The sequence below is a fragment of the Nothobranchius furzeri genome, chromosome 12, assembly GCF_043380555.1.
Source record: "Nothobranchius furzeri strain GRZ-AD chromosome 12, NfurGRZ-RIMD1, whole genome shotgun sequence".
NCBI classification, from domain to species: Eukaryota; Metazoa; Chordata; class Actinopteri; order Cyprinodontiformes; family Nothobranchiidae; genus Nothobranchius; species Nothobranchius furzeri.
The window spans coordinates 31,674,223-31,693,847 of NC_091752.1; the positions used below are offsets into that span (position 1 = coordinate 31,674,223).

Sequence of the window (19,625 nt, forward strand, 5' to 3'; positions counted from 1 at the left end):
TAGATTTTGTGCTTTAGGCTTCAACGGGCTAAAAGACGTTTAAAGATTAAATTAAATGTTCAAATATTTCATAAAAATGGGAAATGAGCACACTGACCCCATTGTAATACTGAATTATCTTTTCTCTTCTGAGATTTTAATAAACCAGGTTTTTAAAAATATCCTTTTGAAGAGGAAAAAAAAACCTGAGTCACAAGCTAAAACTCTAAAGCACCAGGATCATTAACGGTTACACTTATATAAGTGGCAAAAGCTGAATATTCCAAACAGGAATCTTTAAAAAAATAAAAAATTAAAAACTTTATTCAGCAGATTTGCATAAAAAAAACAAGTTACACCAGAATGTTACATCACGTTTTTGTTGCTTTATTATCTGCCCGTTTCACAGAAAACTTCTCAGGAAAACCAACATAAGCAAATACCTTATAACACCCTAAATCTTCAGGTAAATAATCCCAGTTTATTATATTTAATCATCTGCCTGTTTCTCATGCACAGTGAATTGACGAGTAATAACTCACCTTGACATCGAGTGGCATCAGGAACTTTATGAACACCATAACAAGTCAACTGTTGAGTATATAAACTTCTGCACTCAGGAACTGAAACAGACTGGAAGAGGAACGGATCCATCATGTGGGCTCTCGTGTTCCTTTGCAGTGTGCTCACACACAGTGTGCAAGGTGATTCATTCCTTCTTTCAGAATTTTCAGACTTTTTTATTTTTAATGTAATTCTTGTGTCAGATGCAGATAATTAGACTTGCTGCAGTTTGGAAAATGACTTGTGATGTTTTCTTGAATCCACCAGCTCAGACAACATGGAAAATGGAAATTGCATCAGCTGGTGCAGGTAAAAATTTAATTAAAACCACAAAACTAAAATATAATAAGAAGGTGGGTTTATGAACTCATTGTTCCTGTTTTACAGTTTCCAACTGTGGAGGGTACCTGTATAGCAGCAGTGGCAATTTTATGAGCCCCAACTATCCAAACAACTACCCAAACAACTTAGACTGTGTGTGGTACATTAGACCAGGCAGTCAGATTATTCAGCTGGACTTCTATGATGTAAGGTAAGTGAATCCTCTTCCTACTCAGGGGGCGGGGTTACTTTTGATGCATCAGTTGAGCTTTTTGTTCATGATGAACTGCATCCTTTTCTTTTGTGCATGTCACAGCACTGAGTGTAGATATGATGATATCTACGTCTATGATGGCAGCAGCACTGGAGACAGGCTACTGGGGCGTTTCTGTAACACAAGCAGCACCATCTTACACTCCACCGGCTCTTATCTGACTGTACGCTTCAGGACCGATGGTAGCATCATAAATAAAGGATTCCATGCAAGCTACAGAGTCGTGTGTAGGTCACTGTGGTCTTTGATCATCTCACAGAATGACAAGTGTTTGTTTTTTAACAACAAGAATTCTTACCTGTTTTTGTGGAAGCTCGAGGATTGTGTAAATACAACTGTGGCTACCAGGTGGGGCAGTGCTCATGTTCTTCAGGCTGTGAATACAGAGGAAACTGCTGCTCAGACTACCAAAGTAACTATAATTATTTGCTTTAATACTTTTTATAGTAACTTAATGAAATAATAAAGTCCCATATTTCTTTTAAAGATGTGGAACACTGAAACAAAAATTTTAAAATCTCATTTCTGATTATAACCGGTCACTCTGAGTTTTTTATGCAGGCTGAAGATGAAAATAGTCTCCTACACCTATCTCCTGCATTAGTTTCTGATAGAAAATAGACAGTGAAACTCTAGGATTTGAAAATCCTGACAGATCTACGTCACACTGTCACCTAACATTCATGGACTCACCCATCTTGACTCATGACGAGGAAGGCTCCAGGAAACAACAGAGAACGCCTCGACTAGGAGAAGCTAATCGTTAGCGTTAGCAACTCCACCACACAGCAGAACTCCTCCACGCTTGTGTTATTTGTCAAAATTAAACATCTGCAATGCAGAGAAAATAGAATGTTAGCCAATCCAAGGCGAGATGCCCAAATATCGGGAAAGAAGACTCCAAACCCTGCTGTCTGAAGCTGTGATGTGGCTTACTTCTAGTTCCTGGAAATCATGCACCAGAGCTTTCCCCTCCCTGATTCAACTAACAAGGCATTCTTTCTCACTAGAGTGTTCCGCACCTTTAAACATCTGCCATATAGACTATAGTCTATTTATGATGTAACATCCATTAAAAACAACATTAATACCAGTTCTTGTGCTTCCTTTGACAACTATGACTAGTGATCAGACAGTGTGGAGATGTTTAACATTTATACTCTTTCCCCTGACCTGCAGCGTACTGTAGCTCAACCACTGACACGCCTGTAACAGGTATGAAAACTCTCAGGAATTTAAAATAAAGAAGCAAAAATCAAACTGTTGGAACATTTATATGCTATTTTGTTTTCCAGCTCAGCCATCATGTCGCCACAACTGTGGTTACAACATGGGGAGCTGCTCCTGTGCAAGCTCCTGTCAGTACTATGGCAACTGTTGTCATGACTACAATGGTAAGTATCCCATCCCTCAAAAGCACAACAGAGGTGCCAGGATACAGACTGGTGCAGCTGAAAAGTATGTTGGATGTCAGTAAAACGCACAGCTCAGACATGACCATGTAAGAAAAGTCCTCTGGAGGTATTTTGAGTGAAGATCTAAAAGTAATCCAATAACAGCAGTAAATTTAGCAAATTTCAGTTTGCAACAAACATTTTAAATGCATAGTTCCTGACTAGTCTACTTATTTATGTTTCACATTACAACAAATCAATAACAGGTGTTTTATTTCTATTTCTTTTAGATTACTGTCATCAAACCACTCATCGCCCGGTCGGACCCACCACAGGTAAAAAGCACCTGTGAGGATTACATGTAAAATAAAATAATAGATCATTTCAATGGGATGCAAATATTTGGGCAGCCTTGGTATTCTTCATGATTTTTCTGCATAAATTGTTGGTTGTTACGATAAAATAAAATTCTATTAATTATATCATGTAGGAGACGCACATAATAATATCTGAGAAGTGAAACAAAGTTTATAGGATTTACAGAAAGTGTGCAATTATTGTTTAAACAACATTAGACATCCCACTGTAGTCTGAGTGGAGATTTTAACTCGAATGATTCCTATGATTTCCAGGTCAGATTAAACATTTTTCTTTTCTCCCTTATTTTCATTCAAATCCTAGAATCACATTTTCAGATGAATAAACTTGCTGTGGTTTGAGAAGGTGAGTTTATGAACTCATCGTTCCTGTTTTACAGTTTCCAACTGTGGAGGGTACCTGTATAGCAGCAGTGGCAATTTTATGAGCCCCAACTATCCAAACAGCTACCCAAACAACTTAGACTGTGTGTGGTACATTAGACCAGGCAGTCAGATTATTCAGCTGGACTTCTATGATGTAAGGTAAGTGAATCTCTTCCTACTCAGGGGGCGGGGTTACTTTTGATGCATCAGTTGAGCTTTATGTTCATGACGAACTGCATCTTTTTTGTTTTTGCACGTCACAGCACTGAGTGTGGATTTGATTACATATACGTCTATGATGGCAGCAGCACTGGAGACAGGCTACTGGGGCGTTTCTGTAACAGCACCATCTTACACTCCACCGGCTCTTATCTGACTGTACGCTTCACGACCGATGGCAGCGTCACAAAGACAGGATTCCGTGCAAGCTACAGAGTCGTGTGTAGGTCACTGTGGTCTTTGATCATCTCACAGAATGACAAGTGTTTGTTTTTTAACAACAAGAATTCTTACCTGTTTTTGTGGAAGCTCGAGGATTGTGTAAATACAACTGTGGCTACCAGGTGGGGCAGTGCTCATGTTCTTCAGGCTGTGAAAACAGAGGAAACTGCTGCTCAGACTACCAAAGTAACTATAATAATTTGCTTTAATACTTTTTATAGTAACTAAATGAAATAATAAAGTCCCATATTTCTTTTAAAGATGTGGAACACTGAAACAAAATTTTAAAATCTTATTTCTGATTATAACCGGTCACTCTGAGTTTTTTATGCAGGCTGAAGATGAAAATAGTCTCCTACACCTATCTCCTGCATTAGTTTCTGATAGAAAATAGACAGTGAAACTCTAGGATTTGAAAATCCTGACAGATCTACGTCACACTGTCACCTAACATTCATGGACTCACCCATCTTGACTCATGACGATGAAGGCTCCAGGAAACAACAGAGAACGTCTCGACTAGGAGAAGCTAATTGTTACCGTTAGCAACTCCACCACACAGCAGAACTCCTCCACGCTTGTGTTATTTGTCAAAATTAAACATCTGCAATGCAGAGAAAATAGAATCAGTGATAGAGTTGCATTGCTGTTAGCCAATCCAAGGCGAGATGTCTAAATATCAGGAAAGAAGACTCCAAACCCTGCCGTCTGAAGCTGTGATGTGGCTTACTTCTAGTTCCTGGAAATCATGCACCAGAGCTTTCCCCTCCCTGATTCAACTTACAAGGCATTCATTCTCACTAGAGTGTTCCGCACCTTTAAACATCTGCCATATAGACTATAGTCTATTTATGATGTAACATCCATTAAAAACAACATTAATACCAGTTCTTGTGCTTCCTTTGACAACTATGACTAGTGATCAGACAGTGTGGAGATGTTTAACATTTATACTCTTTCCCCTGACCTGCAGCGTACTGTAGCTCAACCACTGACACGCCTGTAACAGGTATGAAAACTCTCAGGAAGTTAAAACAAATAAGCAAAAATCAAACTGTTGGAACATTTATATGCTATTTTGTTTTCCAGCTCAGCCATCATGTCGCCACAACTGTGGTTACAACATGGGGAGCTGCTCCTGTGCAAGCTCCTGTCAGTACTATGGCAACTGTTGTCATGACTACAATGGTAAGTATCCCATCCCTCAAAAGCACAACAGAGGTGCCAGGATACAGACTGGTGCAGCTGAATGTTGGATGTCAGTAAAACGCACAGCTCAGACATGACCATGTAAGAAAAGTCCTCTGGAGGTATTTTGAGTGAAGATCTAAAAGTAATCCAATAACAGCAGTAAATTTAGCAAATTTCAGTTTGCAACAAACATTTTAAATGCATAGTTCCTGACTAGTCTACTTATTTATGTTTCACATTACAACAAATCAGTAAAAGGTGTTTTATTTCTATTTCTTTTAGATTACTGTCATCAAACCACTCATCGCCCGGTCGGACCCACCACAGGTAAAAAGCACCTGTGAGGATTACCTGTAAAATAAAATAATAGATCATTTCAATGGGATGCAAATATTTGGGCAGCCTTGGTATTCTTCATGATTTTTCTGTATAAATTGTTGGTTGTTACGATAAAAAAATTCTATTAATTATATCATGTAGGAGACGCACATAATAATATCTGAGAAGTGAAACGAAGTTTATAGGATTTACAGAAAGTGTGCAATTATTGTTTAAACAACATTAGACATCCCACTGTAGTCTGAGTGGAGATTTTAACTCGAATGATTCCTATGATTTCCAGGTCAGATTAAACATTTTTCTTTTCTCCCTTATTTTCATTCAAATCCTAGAATCACATTTTCAGATGAATAAACTTGCTGTGGTTTGAGAAGGTGAGTTTATGAACTCATCGTTCCTGTTTTACAGTTTCCAACTGTGGAGGGTACCTGTATGGCAGCAGTGGCAATTTTATGAGCCCCAACTATCCAAACAGCTACCCAAACAACTTAGACTGTGTGTGGTACATTAGACCAGGCAGTCAGATTATTCAGCTGGACTTCTATGATGTAAGGTAAGTGAATCTCTTCCTACTCAGGGGGCGGGGTTACTTTTGATGCATCAGTTGAGCTGTATGTTCATGATGAACTGCATCTTTTTTGTTTTTGCACGTCACAGCACTGAGTGTGGATTTGATTACATATACGTCTATGATGGCAGCAGCACTGGAGACAGGCTACTGGGGCGTTTCTGTAACAGCACCATCTTACACTCCACCGGCTCTTATCTGACTGTACGCTTCACGACCGATGGCAGCGTCACAAAGACAGGATTCCGTGCAAGCTACAGAGTCGTGTGTAGGTCACTGTGGTCTTTGATCATCTCACAGAATGACAAGTGTTTGTTTTTTAACAATAAGAATTCTTACCTGTTTTTGTGGAAGCTCGAGGATTGTGTAAATACAACTGTGGCTACCAGGTGGGGCAGTGCTCATGTTCTTCAGGCTGTGAAAACAGAGGAAACTGCTGCTCAGACTACCAAAGTAACTATAATCATTTGCTTTAATACTTTTTATAGTAACTTAATGAAATATATATATATATATATATTTATATATATATATATATATATATATATATATATATATATATAATATAATATAGTGAAATTGCTGGAGTGAAAATAGTTTACATATATATAAAGCATCTGTCATATATGGGCTGCATGGCGGCGCAGTTGTTAGCACTGTTGCCTCGCAGCACGAAGGTCGCAGGTTTGAAACTCGGCTGCGGCCTTTCTGCGTGGAGTTGCGTGTTCTCCCCATGCATGCGTGGGTTTCCTCCGGGTACTCCGGTTTCCCCCGCAGATCACAACATGCCCTATAGGTTATAAATTGTAAGTCGCTTTGGATAAAAGTGTCTGCCAAATAAATAAACATAAACATACATTATTGTCCATTTATAATGTAATACATATTACAAATATTCATTCCTGTAATTGTGCTTGAAAATATAATTTAAATGTTCTTGTTTTTGTCATGCAGCTTACTGTGGAGGAAACACAACAGGTATTAAAACTTCACAAAACAATAAAAGATTTGAGTAGAAACATAAGATTGATTGTGCAGCAGCCACAACGCCCTCAGGTGAGATTTCATTGTAGAAAATGATCACGGCACTATCATAGTTAACATCTCACCTCCTGTAACAGTGCCATGTGGAGGCTCTTTGTTTGGCTCTGGCAACTTCTCGAGTCCCAACCACCCCAGTTACTACTACGACAATGCCTACTGTGTTTGGCAGCTCAGAACCACAGATGACCAAAGAATCTTCCTGTCGTTCACATATGTACAGTGAGTTAAAAGTGTAAATAAATAAAATAAACTTGCTTTCTACTGAAATTATTTCAGAATCACAGTGTTTATTAGATGGCATGTGTGGCTCTTTGACAATTAGACTGGAGAACTGCTGCTACTGTGACTACATTGCAATCTACGACGGGCCGTCTGTTTCTTCCCCACTTTTGGGGAAAGTGTGCGACGACAACAGAAGCGTGTTCTACTCTTCATCCAACTACATGACTGTGGTCTTCAGGACGGATGGTTCAGTGGTGGGCCGAGGGTTCAAGGCTGACTTCATGAGCAGCTTACAACCAAGCTCAGGTACAGCTACTAATATTTGGTTATTTACTTTGGATTAATACTGTATGTGTTGGTAAATAAAGTTGTTAGTAAGCTTGAAGAACAAGACACCCCCTACCAGAGTCTTATTCCACTCCCACTTCCTGTTTGAAAACTGCAACAATGCTGTTGCTTGGCAGACCGAGACAGAGGAGCCTCTAATAAATACACACACATACAGGCTCACAACGACACTGTGACATCATAATGTACCGGCTAGCATCATAGTGTACCTCTTAACCAATAGTGATGGCAGATTTAAAGTTCTTACCTGAAGACACTGACAGTTTTACGCACATTACTTACATTTTAACTAAGATGCACTAAAGTGCCTACACGTGTCTTCAGCATGACTAGACACTCATTTATATAATTTATCAGCAAAAAAAAAGTTGATTTTGGGAGTGACTTGCTCTTTAAGTTGAACTTAAGTCGCACTCAAGCATGGATCAAAATGTTGTAATTGTGTTTTTACACATTTAAAAGTGTGGAAATCTGCAAAAAAAAAAAAAAAAAAAAAAAAAAAACTATTTTAAAATTATTATGTCTGGTTGAAATTGCCCACTGTGAGTTTTTCTTTTGTGGAGATGAAACATCAGCGTTGCAAGTCAGTGGTAGAGTTGCATTGCTGTAATCCAATCAGAGGCGAGATGTGCAAATAGCAGGAAATAAGACTCCAAATCCTGTTGTGCCACTCTCTGGGGCAGCAGACTTGTCTGTGTTGAGTCAAGTGTTTCTGGGCATTTTTTGCCCTGAGTACAGCTTGCAAGGCATTCATTCCTACCAGGGATCACTGCAAAGGAATTGATTAAACAGGTGAACCACACTTTTAATCCAAAAATACAAATAAAAATAGAAAGAAAGCTGGTGTGATTAATCAACTTCCTCCCATCAGGTCGAGTGGACTGCTCTTTGGACAACATGAACATTGTGATCGAGAAGTCCTACCTGAACTCTCTGGGTTACGACGGTCACAGTTTGTTCCTATATGATCCACACTGCAGACCACAGGTTTCCATGTACCAGGTGGTCTTCAGTTTCCCCCTTAACACTTGTGGCAACATCAGACGGGTAGATATGTCACCATCCTCTGGAAATCATTACCCAGAACCCATTTTCCACATTTGTGTTCAATTCTAATTTTTTTCGACCTCTTTTGCTTTGAGCAGTCTGTAGGCGACAGAATTTTGTACACCAACTCCATCAGCGCCTACACCTCCACACAAGGCCAAATAACACGCCAATCCCACCTCAGGATGAACGTCACCTGCCTGATGGAACCGGACTCTACGTCCCAGATTGCATTTATTGTTGATCATGGGACTAACAGCAGCATTACTGGATCGGGCAGATACAACACCAGCATGGCTTTCTACACCTCTAGCAGCTTCTATGAAAAGGTATGTTTGGTAAGAAAATTGGTAACTGGAGAAGATAATGTCCTTATTTTATTTTCACACACAGGTGACTCAGGTACCTTACAAAGTGTCACTCAACCAGTACCTGTACGTGCAAGTGGGTCTTAGATGGAATGACAGCAATCTTATCCTCTTCCTTGACACGTGTGTGGCCTCCCCAACGCCTTTTGATTTCCACACTAGAGTGTACTATTTGGTCCGTGACGGGTAAGATGAATGGATGTCTTTGCTCAAGAAAATAACTGACTTCTTTTATGTGTTCCTAACTAAAATGACTCACCTGCAGATGTCCTGTTGATGACACCTACCACCCAATCACTACTGCCCAGTCTGTGGCCCGGTTCTCTTTTAGAGCCTTCCAATTCCTACGAGCCTCAGAAGCAGTGTACATCCAGTGCAAGGTCGTGATATGCCCTGCCTCAGACAGCAACTCCCGCTGCCGCCGTGGCTGCAGCAGGCGAGCTGCCAGAGGGCTGGAGTCAGAACACGAGAGCCAAACTCTGGTCGTGGGTCCCATTCAACTCAATGGTCAGAGTGCACAAGTCTAGTAACTTAAAAGAAACAAACATCCAAAGAAAACAATAAAAACCCTGTTTTTGTTTAATTCTCCTTTGCAGACTCTGAGAAGAAAAAGGAAGAGCCTGAAAATCAAAACAAGGCTTAACTTGACATTGCAATGACCTTGTCCATTTACCTTTCTCCTCTTTTCATTAAGATTCCTAAACATAGTCACTTTTTCTTTATCACTGACTTACCTGATTAAATGCTTCATCAAAGACAATCTGTCTCTGTGCCTCATCATGTCAAACTCACAACCTACTGGCTGATGTAAGGAAATATTGATATGGCAATATATTGCAATATTTTTTCCTGTGATATATCGATATCCAAAAGCCATGTATCAAAGTTTTGGAAGAATTTACATGCAAACATTTGTGTATTTTCTTTTCTTTTGGTGCAATTCAAAGGCCGACCGCTAGTTGGCAGCAGTGTGCAATAGGTTTTGTTTCCACCACTGAAATGTAAAATCCCTTATTATGGTTTAGATACCTCATGTTGAACCTAATCATATCATTTAGACTGTTAAACTGAATTTTCCTACAATAATTTCAGTCCAAAAAAATCATCTTGTATCGCAATTTATCATGATAAATCGTATCGATCAACTCCCCTGTATCGTATTGCCAGAATTTGACCAATACACATCCCTACTGACTAATTGTGTCGTTGAATCTAAAAACATCTTGAAATTAAAAAAGAGGCAAAGTGCAGCTTGGTTAGAAAACACTTTACTTATAAATTAGTAATCAATCTCACAATAAAATGATTTGCGATCTCAGCTGAGAGAGATTGAGATCCCCAAAAGGCCTAAACATTCACCTTATGAATCTACACCACACTGAAAACATAAGGCAGCCTTTACTGAAGGTCCTGTGTTTGGCAAGAACACAAGGTGCTCCCAAGACAGTAACTATGTTCTCTACACCAAACGGCACCCAGAGACAATAGACAACCTCTCTAGCAGTCTTACTGCAACACTGTTTTACATCTTTTTGACACTGAACATCTAGAAAAACCAGCCAGATTACAATAACCAGTAAATACTGCAAATAAAAAGCACTGGGATTCATTTAATCATAGAAAAATCTCAGTGAGGTGTTACAAAGACGAAAACATGGCAACCTTGGTGCTACGTGGCAATCATTAAAAGTCTTCACACAAGACACAAGACTTGGCGATTCTGTCCTAAACACTGGATATTAACATGACTTCATACAATATGGAAAGATCTGAAGAGGACACGAGGCAGTTAAAAAGACAAAAGCCTTTAAACATGGTCGATGATAAGAGTCTTGTAATGGTGGTGCACTGTATGAAGGAACAGGATGAAGTAGATTGTTGGCCATGGAGACACAGTCTGGCTAGGTTTAACCGCTTATGTCATCTTTAGAGACGAGCTGGCAGTGACTCAGACGTTTCTTAGCAGCATTTATGAAGCAGAGATTTGGCCAAGGAATAAAAAATAAATGATGGCTACAATGATAACACAAAGACACCCTAATGGTTCTAGAAATCTAGTGTATAAAGAATGTTCTGAATGTTTAAAATAACAGTCTTTCTCAAACCTGGGCACACAGGAAAGTGACATGTCAGGCACTGCAACGAATGTCATAATTCATCAAGAACTGAAATAATTCAACATGGCTGAATTAAGACCACCCAAGCTGACAGCAGATTTACCTTCAGGAGTGTTGAGAGTTTACTTTTGTGCTGTCAAACGTTGAAAAACAAAACGTGTAATTTTTCTAAAGGGGACATTGTTTATTGCCAAATTAGTACAAGCCATGGTAACTTTGGTGAGCACCATGTTGCACAAACATCATCACATATTCTCCATGATGTGATCGAGTGTTTAGTACCGTTTAATCAATGACAATGTTGGACAGAATATGTTGTTTGTGGGTTAAACTTCACTTGAGGAAAAATACTTTTTGGTTTTGTTTTCCTTTGATGACAGCCCCTTAAATAAATTCACAACCTGTCAAAAAAAAAAACACTGATCGTTCCTTTTATAACACACTGGAATGGACACCTTTGGTTATACAAATAATAACCATCTGACTGTTTTCTGTGCAATAATTTTTAAAGTCTAGGCTACATGAAGGCCATGTGAAAGATCAAATAAATAAAGTTATTATGCAATAAAACAAAAGCTGTTGGTTAAAAAGTTCTTCCAGTCTTCATTTACTTATGCTGGCCACGTGCAAAGTGACAGGCAAAGTCGTACTTGCTCTTGCACTTGTGGCCACAGATGTTGCACTGGAATGGGTTCTCATAGCCGTGGCATCCCATGTGGATGGTGAAGAGGATGTTGTCTGGGAAGTAGATGTCACAGTGTTGGCAGTGATGGAGGATGTGGGGGTCCTGAAGTGGGGCGGACTGACCTGGGACCGGTGTGCTGGGCTGGCTGTTGGAGATACTGGGAGTGCTGATGCGGCCGCTGTTTTCACTACACGGTCCGCCTCCCGGACTGCAGTTACTGTGTAGAGGTGCCCGGGGCTCGGGGGTGATTGGGGAAGAAGTGTGGGTCATGCTGGCTAGGACAGCCACGGGAGCTGTGGCAGGGTGCGGCTGCTGGATGAGGAAGGGCTTTTCGTCAACAACAGACTCCGCTCCAGGAGACATGGGAGTTTGAGTCTGGGCTTGAGAATCGGATGGGAGGCTGGCCAACTGGCCTGCTAGGGTGGACAGTTGGTTCAGTGGATTATCCATAACCATGTCATGGTGATTTGCAGAGAGCCCATCCTCAACAGCTCTGCTCTGATTATCGTAGTTTTCCTGACGCAAGTGTGGCAGCTCGTGTGAGAAGTCATTTATGTTATCAGCCTTGTGCACCACCATTGAAGGGGGGCTGAAGTTGATAAGAAGCCGTCGACCGTAGCCCAGTGAGCTGGCTTTTTTCTGTAAAACACTCAGCATCTTTTTATGAGCCAGGGACCGAGCACCTTTCATCGGCAGGAGTTTGTGACGTCTACGTCGATGGTGCGACAAGTTGCTGCGATCGCTACAGCGGAAAGAGCACAGCTCACATTTGTAAGGCTTCTCACCTGTGTGTGACCGCATGTGAGCCTCCAGGTGGCGCTCATACGCTGAGGCAAATGGACACAGGTGGCAGCGGTGAGGTTTTTCTCCTGTTTGTTACAGAAAAGGAGGCCAAACATGTCAATACTTCTCAGTAAGTTAAATCTCCATTGCAGCAATATATTGTGCATTTAGTCACCTGTGTGAATTCGGATGTGCTCTATGAGCCGTGCTGTGCCTCTGGTAGCATAGTTGCAGTAGCGACACTTGAGCTTGCCATCATAGGTCCTCTCAAACCCATCCACTAAGATCCCTGAGCTGTCCTCCAATGACATGTCCACTGGGGGGTGATCCAGGCCATTCTGGCTGCAGTCTGTTGACACAATTTATTGCACAGCAACAACATGGTAGTTAAATATAATGCAAATTCTTGGAATAAAGCACTTAAGAATACTGAGGCGCGTTTTGTCCATCCGTGGCTTTAGACAGCTGTCAAAGCGGCACTTTTCACCTCAAACAGGGCACCCAATCAGATTAAAACAATCAATGATTCCAAAAGTTTCCAGTCAGAATAAAAGGAAATCTGAGGAAAAAAAGAGCGTGTAGATTGCTGCATATGATGTTTAACTGGACTTTGCAGCATAAAATGGCTTCTTTAAAAAAACAATCACAAATAAATATACCATAAATAAATAAAAGATAGATAAAAACCCAGTCTTCCGTGACCTTAGAAGCTTGACAGGACACAATGGTGCCTTGTTTTTACAATATATGTTTTTTTAATAATGCTTTATGCGCTTTTCTGTATATTACTCTTCATTTTCTGTTTAAATTTAACTTGAAGGAGTGAATCACTTATAGAGACATGCTGAAAAGTAATTTTGCTATTAGAAAAGATTTAGAAAAATACTATCACCTTATCTTTCTCTTTGATAAAATAAAAATAAACATGGAACTGAACACTTCTAGCCATCTAAAGTTACAAACATAAATGAACAAGGTTCAACCCTTCCACTCTGAAAGAGAACACCCCTATAGAAACGTTTGTAAACACACAGTTTACAGTAGCAGATGACAAACAGCTGATCACCTGCTGGCAGCTCATCCACCTCCTTTACACCGCTGACGGAGCCAGATATCATGTTGACATGTTGAGTCTGCTGGCTTAGATACTCCTGAAAATCCTTCACAAAGTCTAGTGTGTCCGGTTTGTCATCCCCCATCGGAAGAAAGTAACAGCGGTGTACACTAAAAATACAAAACATTTTACAATAGTTAACGTACATTTTATAGAAATTTGCTTTGTAAACATACATGTTTACGTAGGCTGATTCTCACAGACTAAGTCAAACAACATAATCATAACCAAGCAGATAAAGAAAATCAACAGTTATCTGATGTGTAAAGCTTCGTACTAACCTTCAAAATGATAAATAAAAACAGCTTTAATTGGCTTGAAACGCCTTTAGTGGTAAGCCAGACACAAAGACAGGATAACAATGATTGACATGCAGGAAATCGGTGTGATCCAATGCCTGGTCGGTGGCTCCTACACGCAGCTCCTCATCATCGTCATGTTTGTTGCCAAAGCTACATAAGCTACGTTAGCCAAGAGACAGCTAACGTTAGCTACCTCGGGAAAAAGCATCTTTAGCAACGACAAATGTCGTCCGATACATTACTATTTACGTTTGAGTAAATAATCAAGTGTTCTGCGACAGCTAAACTTCAGAGACCCCTTTCCAAATGTCATACTAATGTGTACGAGGAAAAAAAAGTCTTGCTAAATAAAAACAATTAACCAGTCAATAGGGTTAAAGTTCACTTTGAGCGCGCTGATGAAAACTGTCCGGCAAAAACAAAACGTCCCACGAGGAATGGTTCCTACCAGTAACAGTAGTGGCATCTCCGGCAAAATAAAATAAAATAAAATATTTAGCAACACATTTTCAAGCCCCAGGGCTTCTAACTTTTACACTTTTGGAGTGAAATTAGGTTGGGCAAAATGGCAGTCTTATATAAACTTAATTCTTTTGGTGTGTGTGTGTGTGTGCGTGTGTGCACACGAGCGAATTGTGAACTGGCATGATTTTGCACTACTTAGATGTAGCCACCTTACGCCGACAAAAATGTAACTAAGTAACCTTTACTTTGAGTACATTTTGTTATACTTTTTACTTTTACTCGAGTAAAAATTTAGGCAAGTACTTTTACTCTTACTTGAGTAAAAATGGTCAAAGTATTGGTACTCGTACTTAAGTAGGACATTTTAGTACTCTTTCCACTTCTGCCACTAGCAGAGCAGATGAACGGTTTAATTATTCATGAATGAGCTTTTCTAAATAAATCTAGAGAAAATCTGATTTACTTGCCTTGAGCTATGCATTTGCCAAAACACCTTTGCTGATGTTTTAGTTAATTTAAAAGAAAACGAACCCGTGATTTTTAGAGGCGACACCGAAAACAAGCAACGTTTTGGTTTGTATATTTCTGAACACACAGGGGCAGCAAAGCATCCTATTTAAACAGAATTGACCTAAAACCTGATATTTCTAACAAAACATTTAAGATATCTTTCTATAACTAAACCAAACCCACCTGCAGTTTTAACCACTCAAGGTAAACAACTAGCTGGGTTAAAGAAATTAAGATTCTGGCCCAAATATAAAAACGATTACTACAACAATCATCATAATTGGACTAAAATGTGTGTTTATGTAGCTTAAACCCTTCAGAGCACATTTTAACTAATTATCAGTAACAAGACTGATGTAAATTCTAAACCTGCAGAATATCTGAGATTATCTTCTTTGTTTGCCCCTCCAGCTAGAAGAGAATCCAAGGAACAAAACAAATCACTTTTAGTGTCACGTCACATGTGCAAGTACACTGGCACAGTACATGCGAGTGAAATTCTTGTGTGCAAGCTTCACAGCAACAGAGTTGTGCAAAAATACAACGTAAAAACAAGCAAAATATAAAAAAAAATGGCTAATCTAAGTAATATGTATAGTATGTAAGGAATATACATTACTGAATGTGTGTACTAAGTGTGTTTTCCTACGTGTGTGCGCGTGTGAGTGTGAGTGTGAGTATACCGTCATGTTCTGTGATAAGTATTTAACCCAGGACATGCAGAATACATGGAAGCCAGTTGTAAGAATAATAATGATTTATTAAGAAATGATGATTCCAGGGGTAACTGGAAATCAGCGAATGAATGAACGGGAGCAGCGTCTGAGGGGAAGAGGAGCAGATATGAGTTCTTGATAAGGTAATATGGTAGAGGATGAGCTTGGTAGGAGGACTTACAGACGAAGCGTGGTGAAGTTTGTTCGGGGAGGGGTGAGCTGGGAGAGCGAGCGGATATCCAGGGTTGAGGTAGAACGATGGGGTTCCAACCGAAGGTGATGAGAGAGAGAGAGCAGGTTTGTAAGGAGCAAGTCGAGCCGTTGGGAGGACGGGGAGTCGAGAGGTGAATCCAGAGGCTGTATGGTCGGGCAGTTGTATATCCAAAGAGTCAAGCTGGGATGCGGTGTATGGAGAGGGATGACTGAGCCTACAGCACAAGGAAAAAACAGGAACAAAGTCTAAGCACAAAAATCGTAGCAAAACAAAGTTTCAAAATCTAGAGTTCATAGAATCACTGTGGCTGGGATTTCTACCAGTAAGGCATAATCATCCGGCAGTTTAGCAGTGTCCTCCGTCCTCCTTATGAAGGCCACCTGCTGATCAGCTGATTGACCACAGCTGCTGCTCTCTCTCCTGAAAACAGAGAAGCTCCCAAAAACAGGTGACGTAATGGTGTGTGTAGAGTGCTCACCTCCCAGCTCACAACATATACATGTTTTACAGATGAATAAAGTAAACAATAAAATAAGAGATATAAAATATACAGAGGTTGGTATGTGCAAAACAGTGGCATTGATGTACAGTATGGAGTGTGTAATGTTGGAGTTTCAGTAGTGAGGGTGAGGTGTCTGTGATGTGTTCAGCAGTCTGATGGCCTGATGGAAAAAGCTGTCTGTCAGTCTGCTGGTTCTGGACCGGATGCTGCAGAACCTCCTTCCTGATGGAAGTAGTCTGAACAGTTTATGGCTGGGGTGACTTGAGTCCTTGATGATCCTCCCCGCTTTCCTCAGGCACCGCTTCCTGTAGATGTCCTGGAAGGAGGGAAGCTCACCTCCAATTATCCTTTCAGCACACCGCACTACTCTCTGGAGAGCTTTGCGGTTGTAAGCGGTGCTGTTGCCATACCAGGTGGTGATGCATCCAGTGAGGATGCTCTCAATGGCACAGCGATAGAAGGTCCTGAGGATGCGGCGGCTCATGCCAAATCTTTTCAGTCTCCTGAGAAAGAAGAGGCTCTGCTGTGCCTTCTTCACTGTATTGTTCGTGTGCACTGATCACGTAAGATCCTCAGCCAGATGAACACCAAGGAAACGGAAGCTGCTCACCCTCTCCACAGCGTCGCCGTTGATGGTAATGGGGGTGTGTATTCCTCTGCAACTCCTTTGTCTTTGTGACGTTGAGGGTGAGACGGTTGTCTTGACACCAGTGGGTCAGGGCGCTGATCTCCTCCCTGTAGGCCGTCTCATCATCGTTGGTGATGAGACCCACCACTGTGGTGTCGTCCACAAACTTCACAATGATGTTGGAGGTTCTAGTGGCCGTGCAGCACAGCAGAGATGCCAGAGGTTTGGCCTTTGCATGATGAAGTCTAGAACTTGAGGGTACATGCATGACATGAGTGCCATTGGTTTTTATTTTTGTTTGCTTTTGACTGTGTCGTCAGAAATCTGACTAACAGACTGACGTTTTGCAACTAAACACCAATTGTCATGGTTTTTCTTACATGCACACTGAGATCTGATCAAGTATGTATTTTTGACAAACATATTTCACAAATCAGGATGACATAACGCCTTCAGCGTGAGCTATGCTTTCTAACAACGTATAATTTTGTTGCTTGCATAAATGCCACTGCTTCCTGACCCATTCCCACCGGCTGCATGCAGTCCTCCAAGGGTTAAATTGCCGCTAATCCCTTCTTAGTGTTTTCTCTTCTTTCATTAGAGGAACAGCGGAGCGGAGTATTGCTGTCAATATTCTAAGACTTATACATAGTAAGGAATCGCTCGTGATCACATAAAATCTGATTTAGGTGAGAAATGTTAACCCTTTGAGTATTGTGCTAGCTTTATAAACTGTCTGCACTGCATGTTTGTTTTTAATGAGTTTAAATGTGTTTTGCAGACCCGCTGACCAGCCACATGGAGATGGTGACCAAGATCGTTGTTCCCACCGTGTGCACACTCTGTATTCTGCTCAGCGCCATCTTCCTTCTGTTCCTGCTGAGAAGAAGAAACTAGAAAGTGTGTGTGTGTGTGTGTGTGTGTGTTTACAATCATAGTTTGTACAAAATCACATGGATGCAGTGGAAGTGCAACATTTCTTTAATTTTATTTGTGAAAGGATGACTAAATTTCTGAAGTGAATTTAAACCACTAATCTGATGACTTTACAGTGTTTTGTTGTTTTAGTTTAGCTGCAACATGCAAAATGACCTTTTCTGCATTTATTTTGTTTAAATGTGGAGTACTGTTATTGCAACCATGTAATCTACAGTCTAAATTAAACAAAGTTTAGCTTTCTAAATGAATAATGTGTTAAATGAATTAGAAAATAAACTTCATCACCTACAAAACAGAAACTCTTCACTGAAAACACAAACACACATAGATCCAGCTGTGGTCGCTCCAGGTTCGTTGGAATGATTTCAGTCCATCTGGATTGAACTGTTAATATTTCAAACAATGTTCAATACTATTAAGAATATTAAACACAAACATCTACTTTGTTGTTCAGTTATTTTGTGCTTTGTAAATTCATACAAAGCTGACGAAGCTGCAGCACACCACTGTAGTATGAGGTTCCGAATGTGCCAAAAATGTGTCTATGTATTTCTGTGCGAGTCTATGTATTTGTACGCACACTGCACTGCGTTGCAGTAATGTGTGTCTATGTATTTATATGTGTCTATGTCTATGTATTTAAATGTGTCTATGTATTTGTACGCACACTGCACTGCGTTGCAGTAATGTGTGTCTATGTATTTCTGTGCGAGTCTATGTATTTGTACGCACACTGCACTGCGTTGCAGTAATGTGTGTCTATGTATTTATATGTGTCTATGTCTATGTATTTAAATGTGTCTATGTATTTAAATGTGTCTATGTATTTATATGTGTCTATGTATTTAAATGTGTCTATGTATTTATATGTGTCTATGTCTATGTATTTAAATGTGTCTATGTATTTATATGTGTCTATGTCTATGTATTTAAATGTGTCTATGTATTTATATGTGTCTATGTATTTATGTGTCTATGTCTATGTATTTAAATGTGTCTATGTATTTATGTGTCTATGTCTATGTATTTAAATGTGTCTATGTATTTATATGTGTCTAAGTAACGACAGACTGAGACAACAGCACGTGACAACAGCACGTGACAACAGCACGAGACAACAGCACGTGACAACAGCACGAGACAACAGCACGTGACAACAGCATGAGACAACAGCACGAGACAACAGCACGTGACAACAGCACGAGACAACAGCACCAGACAACAGCACGAGACAACAGCACGAGACAACAGCACGTGACAACAGCACGAGACAACAGCACCAGACAACAGCACCAGACAACAGCACGTGACAACAGCACCAGACAACAGCACGTGACAACAGCACCAGACAACAGCACGTGACAACAGCACCAGACAACAGCACGAGACAATAGCACGAGACAACAGCACCAGACAACAGCACCAGACAACAGCACGAGACAACAGCACGTGACAACAGCACCAGACAACAGCACCAGACAATAGCACGAGACAACAGCACGTGACAACAGCACCAGACAACAGCACGTGACAACAGCACGTGACAACAGAGAGTAACGACAGACTGAGACAACACTCGGAACCTCAAAAAATACGACACACATTACAGCAACGCAGTGCAGTGTGCGTACAAATACATAGACACGCACAGAAATACATGGACACACATTACAGCAACGCAGTGCAGTGAGTGTACAAATACATAGACACGCACAGAAATACATAGACACATTTTTGGCACATTCGGAACCTCATACTGTGGAAAAACAGCCGGCTCCTCCATGTCCCCGTTGATCGCTTCACTTGG

The 19,625-nt window shown here is 40.5% G+C and overlaps 2 protein-coding genes across 2 annotated transcripts; one reads left to right on the forward strand and one right to left on the reverse strand.

The window, feature by feature from the left end:
• Nucleotides 1-544: 544 nt before the first annotated feature.
• cuzd1.2 (CUB and zona pellucida-like domains 1, tandem duplicate 2) lies at nucleotides 545-9,603 on the forward strand. The gene is made up of 25 exons (XM_054750318.2): nucleotides 545-683; nucleotides 811-852; nucleotides 931-1,075; nucleotides 1,181-1,365; nucleotides 1,452-1,550; nucleotides 2,318-2,353; nucleotides 2,434-2,532; nucleotides 2,823-2,867; nucleotides 3,290-3,434; nucleotides 3,539-3,717; nucleotides 3,804-3,902; nucleotides 4,690-4,725; nucleotides 4,806-4,904; nucleotides 5,190-5,234; nucleotides 5,655-5,799; nucleotides 5,904-6,082; nucleotides 6,169-6,267; nucleotides 6,769-6,792; nucleotides 6,936-7,077; nucleotides 7,181-7,386; nucleotides 8,300-8,475; nucleotides 8,574-8,804; nucleotides 8,869-9,029; nucleotides 9,109-9,350; nucleotides 9,440-9,603. The coding sequence occupies exons 1-25, from the start codon at nucleotides 635-637 to the stop codon at nucleotides 9,484-9,486; spliced, it is 2,955 nt and encodes a 984-aa protein (XP_054606293.2). The 5' UTR covers nucleotides 545-634; the 3' UTR covers nucleotides 9,487-9,603.
• Nucleotides 9,604-10,095: 492 nt separating this feature from the next.
• On the reverse strand, nucleotides 10,096-14,256 carry ikzf5 (IKAROS family zinc finger 5). Its single transcript, XM_015944824.3, has 4 exons — nucleotides 13,824-14,256; nucleotides 13,495-13,652; nucleotides 12,604-12,777; nucleotides 10,096-12,514 (listed from the first exon to the last, which is right to left on the reverse strand). Exons 2-4 carry the CDS (start codon nucleotides 13,625-13,627, stop codon nucleotides 11,568-11,570), a joined length of 1,254 nt encoding a protein of 417 aa, XP_015800310.3. The 5' UTR covers nucleotides 13,628-13,652; nucleotides 13,824-14,256; the 3' UTR covers nucleotides 10,096-11,567.
• Nucleotides 14,257-19,625: the final 5,369 nt, after the last annotated feature.

Coding starts and splice junctions, on each gene's coding strand:
- ikzf5 (XM_015944824.3), bottom strand. CDS start 13,627: ATGGGGGATGACAAACCGGACACACTAGACTTTGTGAAGGATTTTCAG. Junction 12,778..13,494: donor GGTGGATGAGCTGCCAGCAG/GTGATCAGCTGT, acceptor TTGTGTCAACAG/ACTGCAGCCAGAATGGCCTG. Junction 12,515..12,603: donor GCACATCCGAATTCACACAG/GTGACTAAATGC, acceptor TGTAACAAACAG/GAGAAAAACCTCACCGCTGC.
- cuzd1.2 (XM_054750318.2), top strand. CDS start 635: ATGTGGGCTCTCGTGTTCCTTTGCAGTGTGCTCACACACAGTGTGCAA. Junction 1,551..2,317: donor CTGCTGCTCAGACTACCAAA/GTAACTATAATT, acceptor CCTGACCTGCAG/CGTACTGTAGCTCAACCACT. Junction 6,268..6,768: donor CTGCTGCTCAGACTACCAAA/GTAACTATAATC, acceptor TTTGTCATGCAG/CTTACTGTGGAGGAAACACA.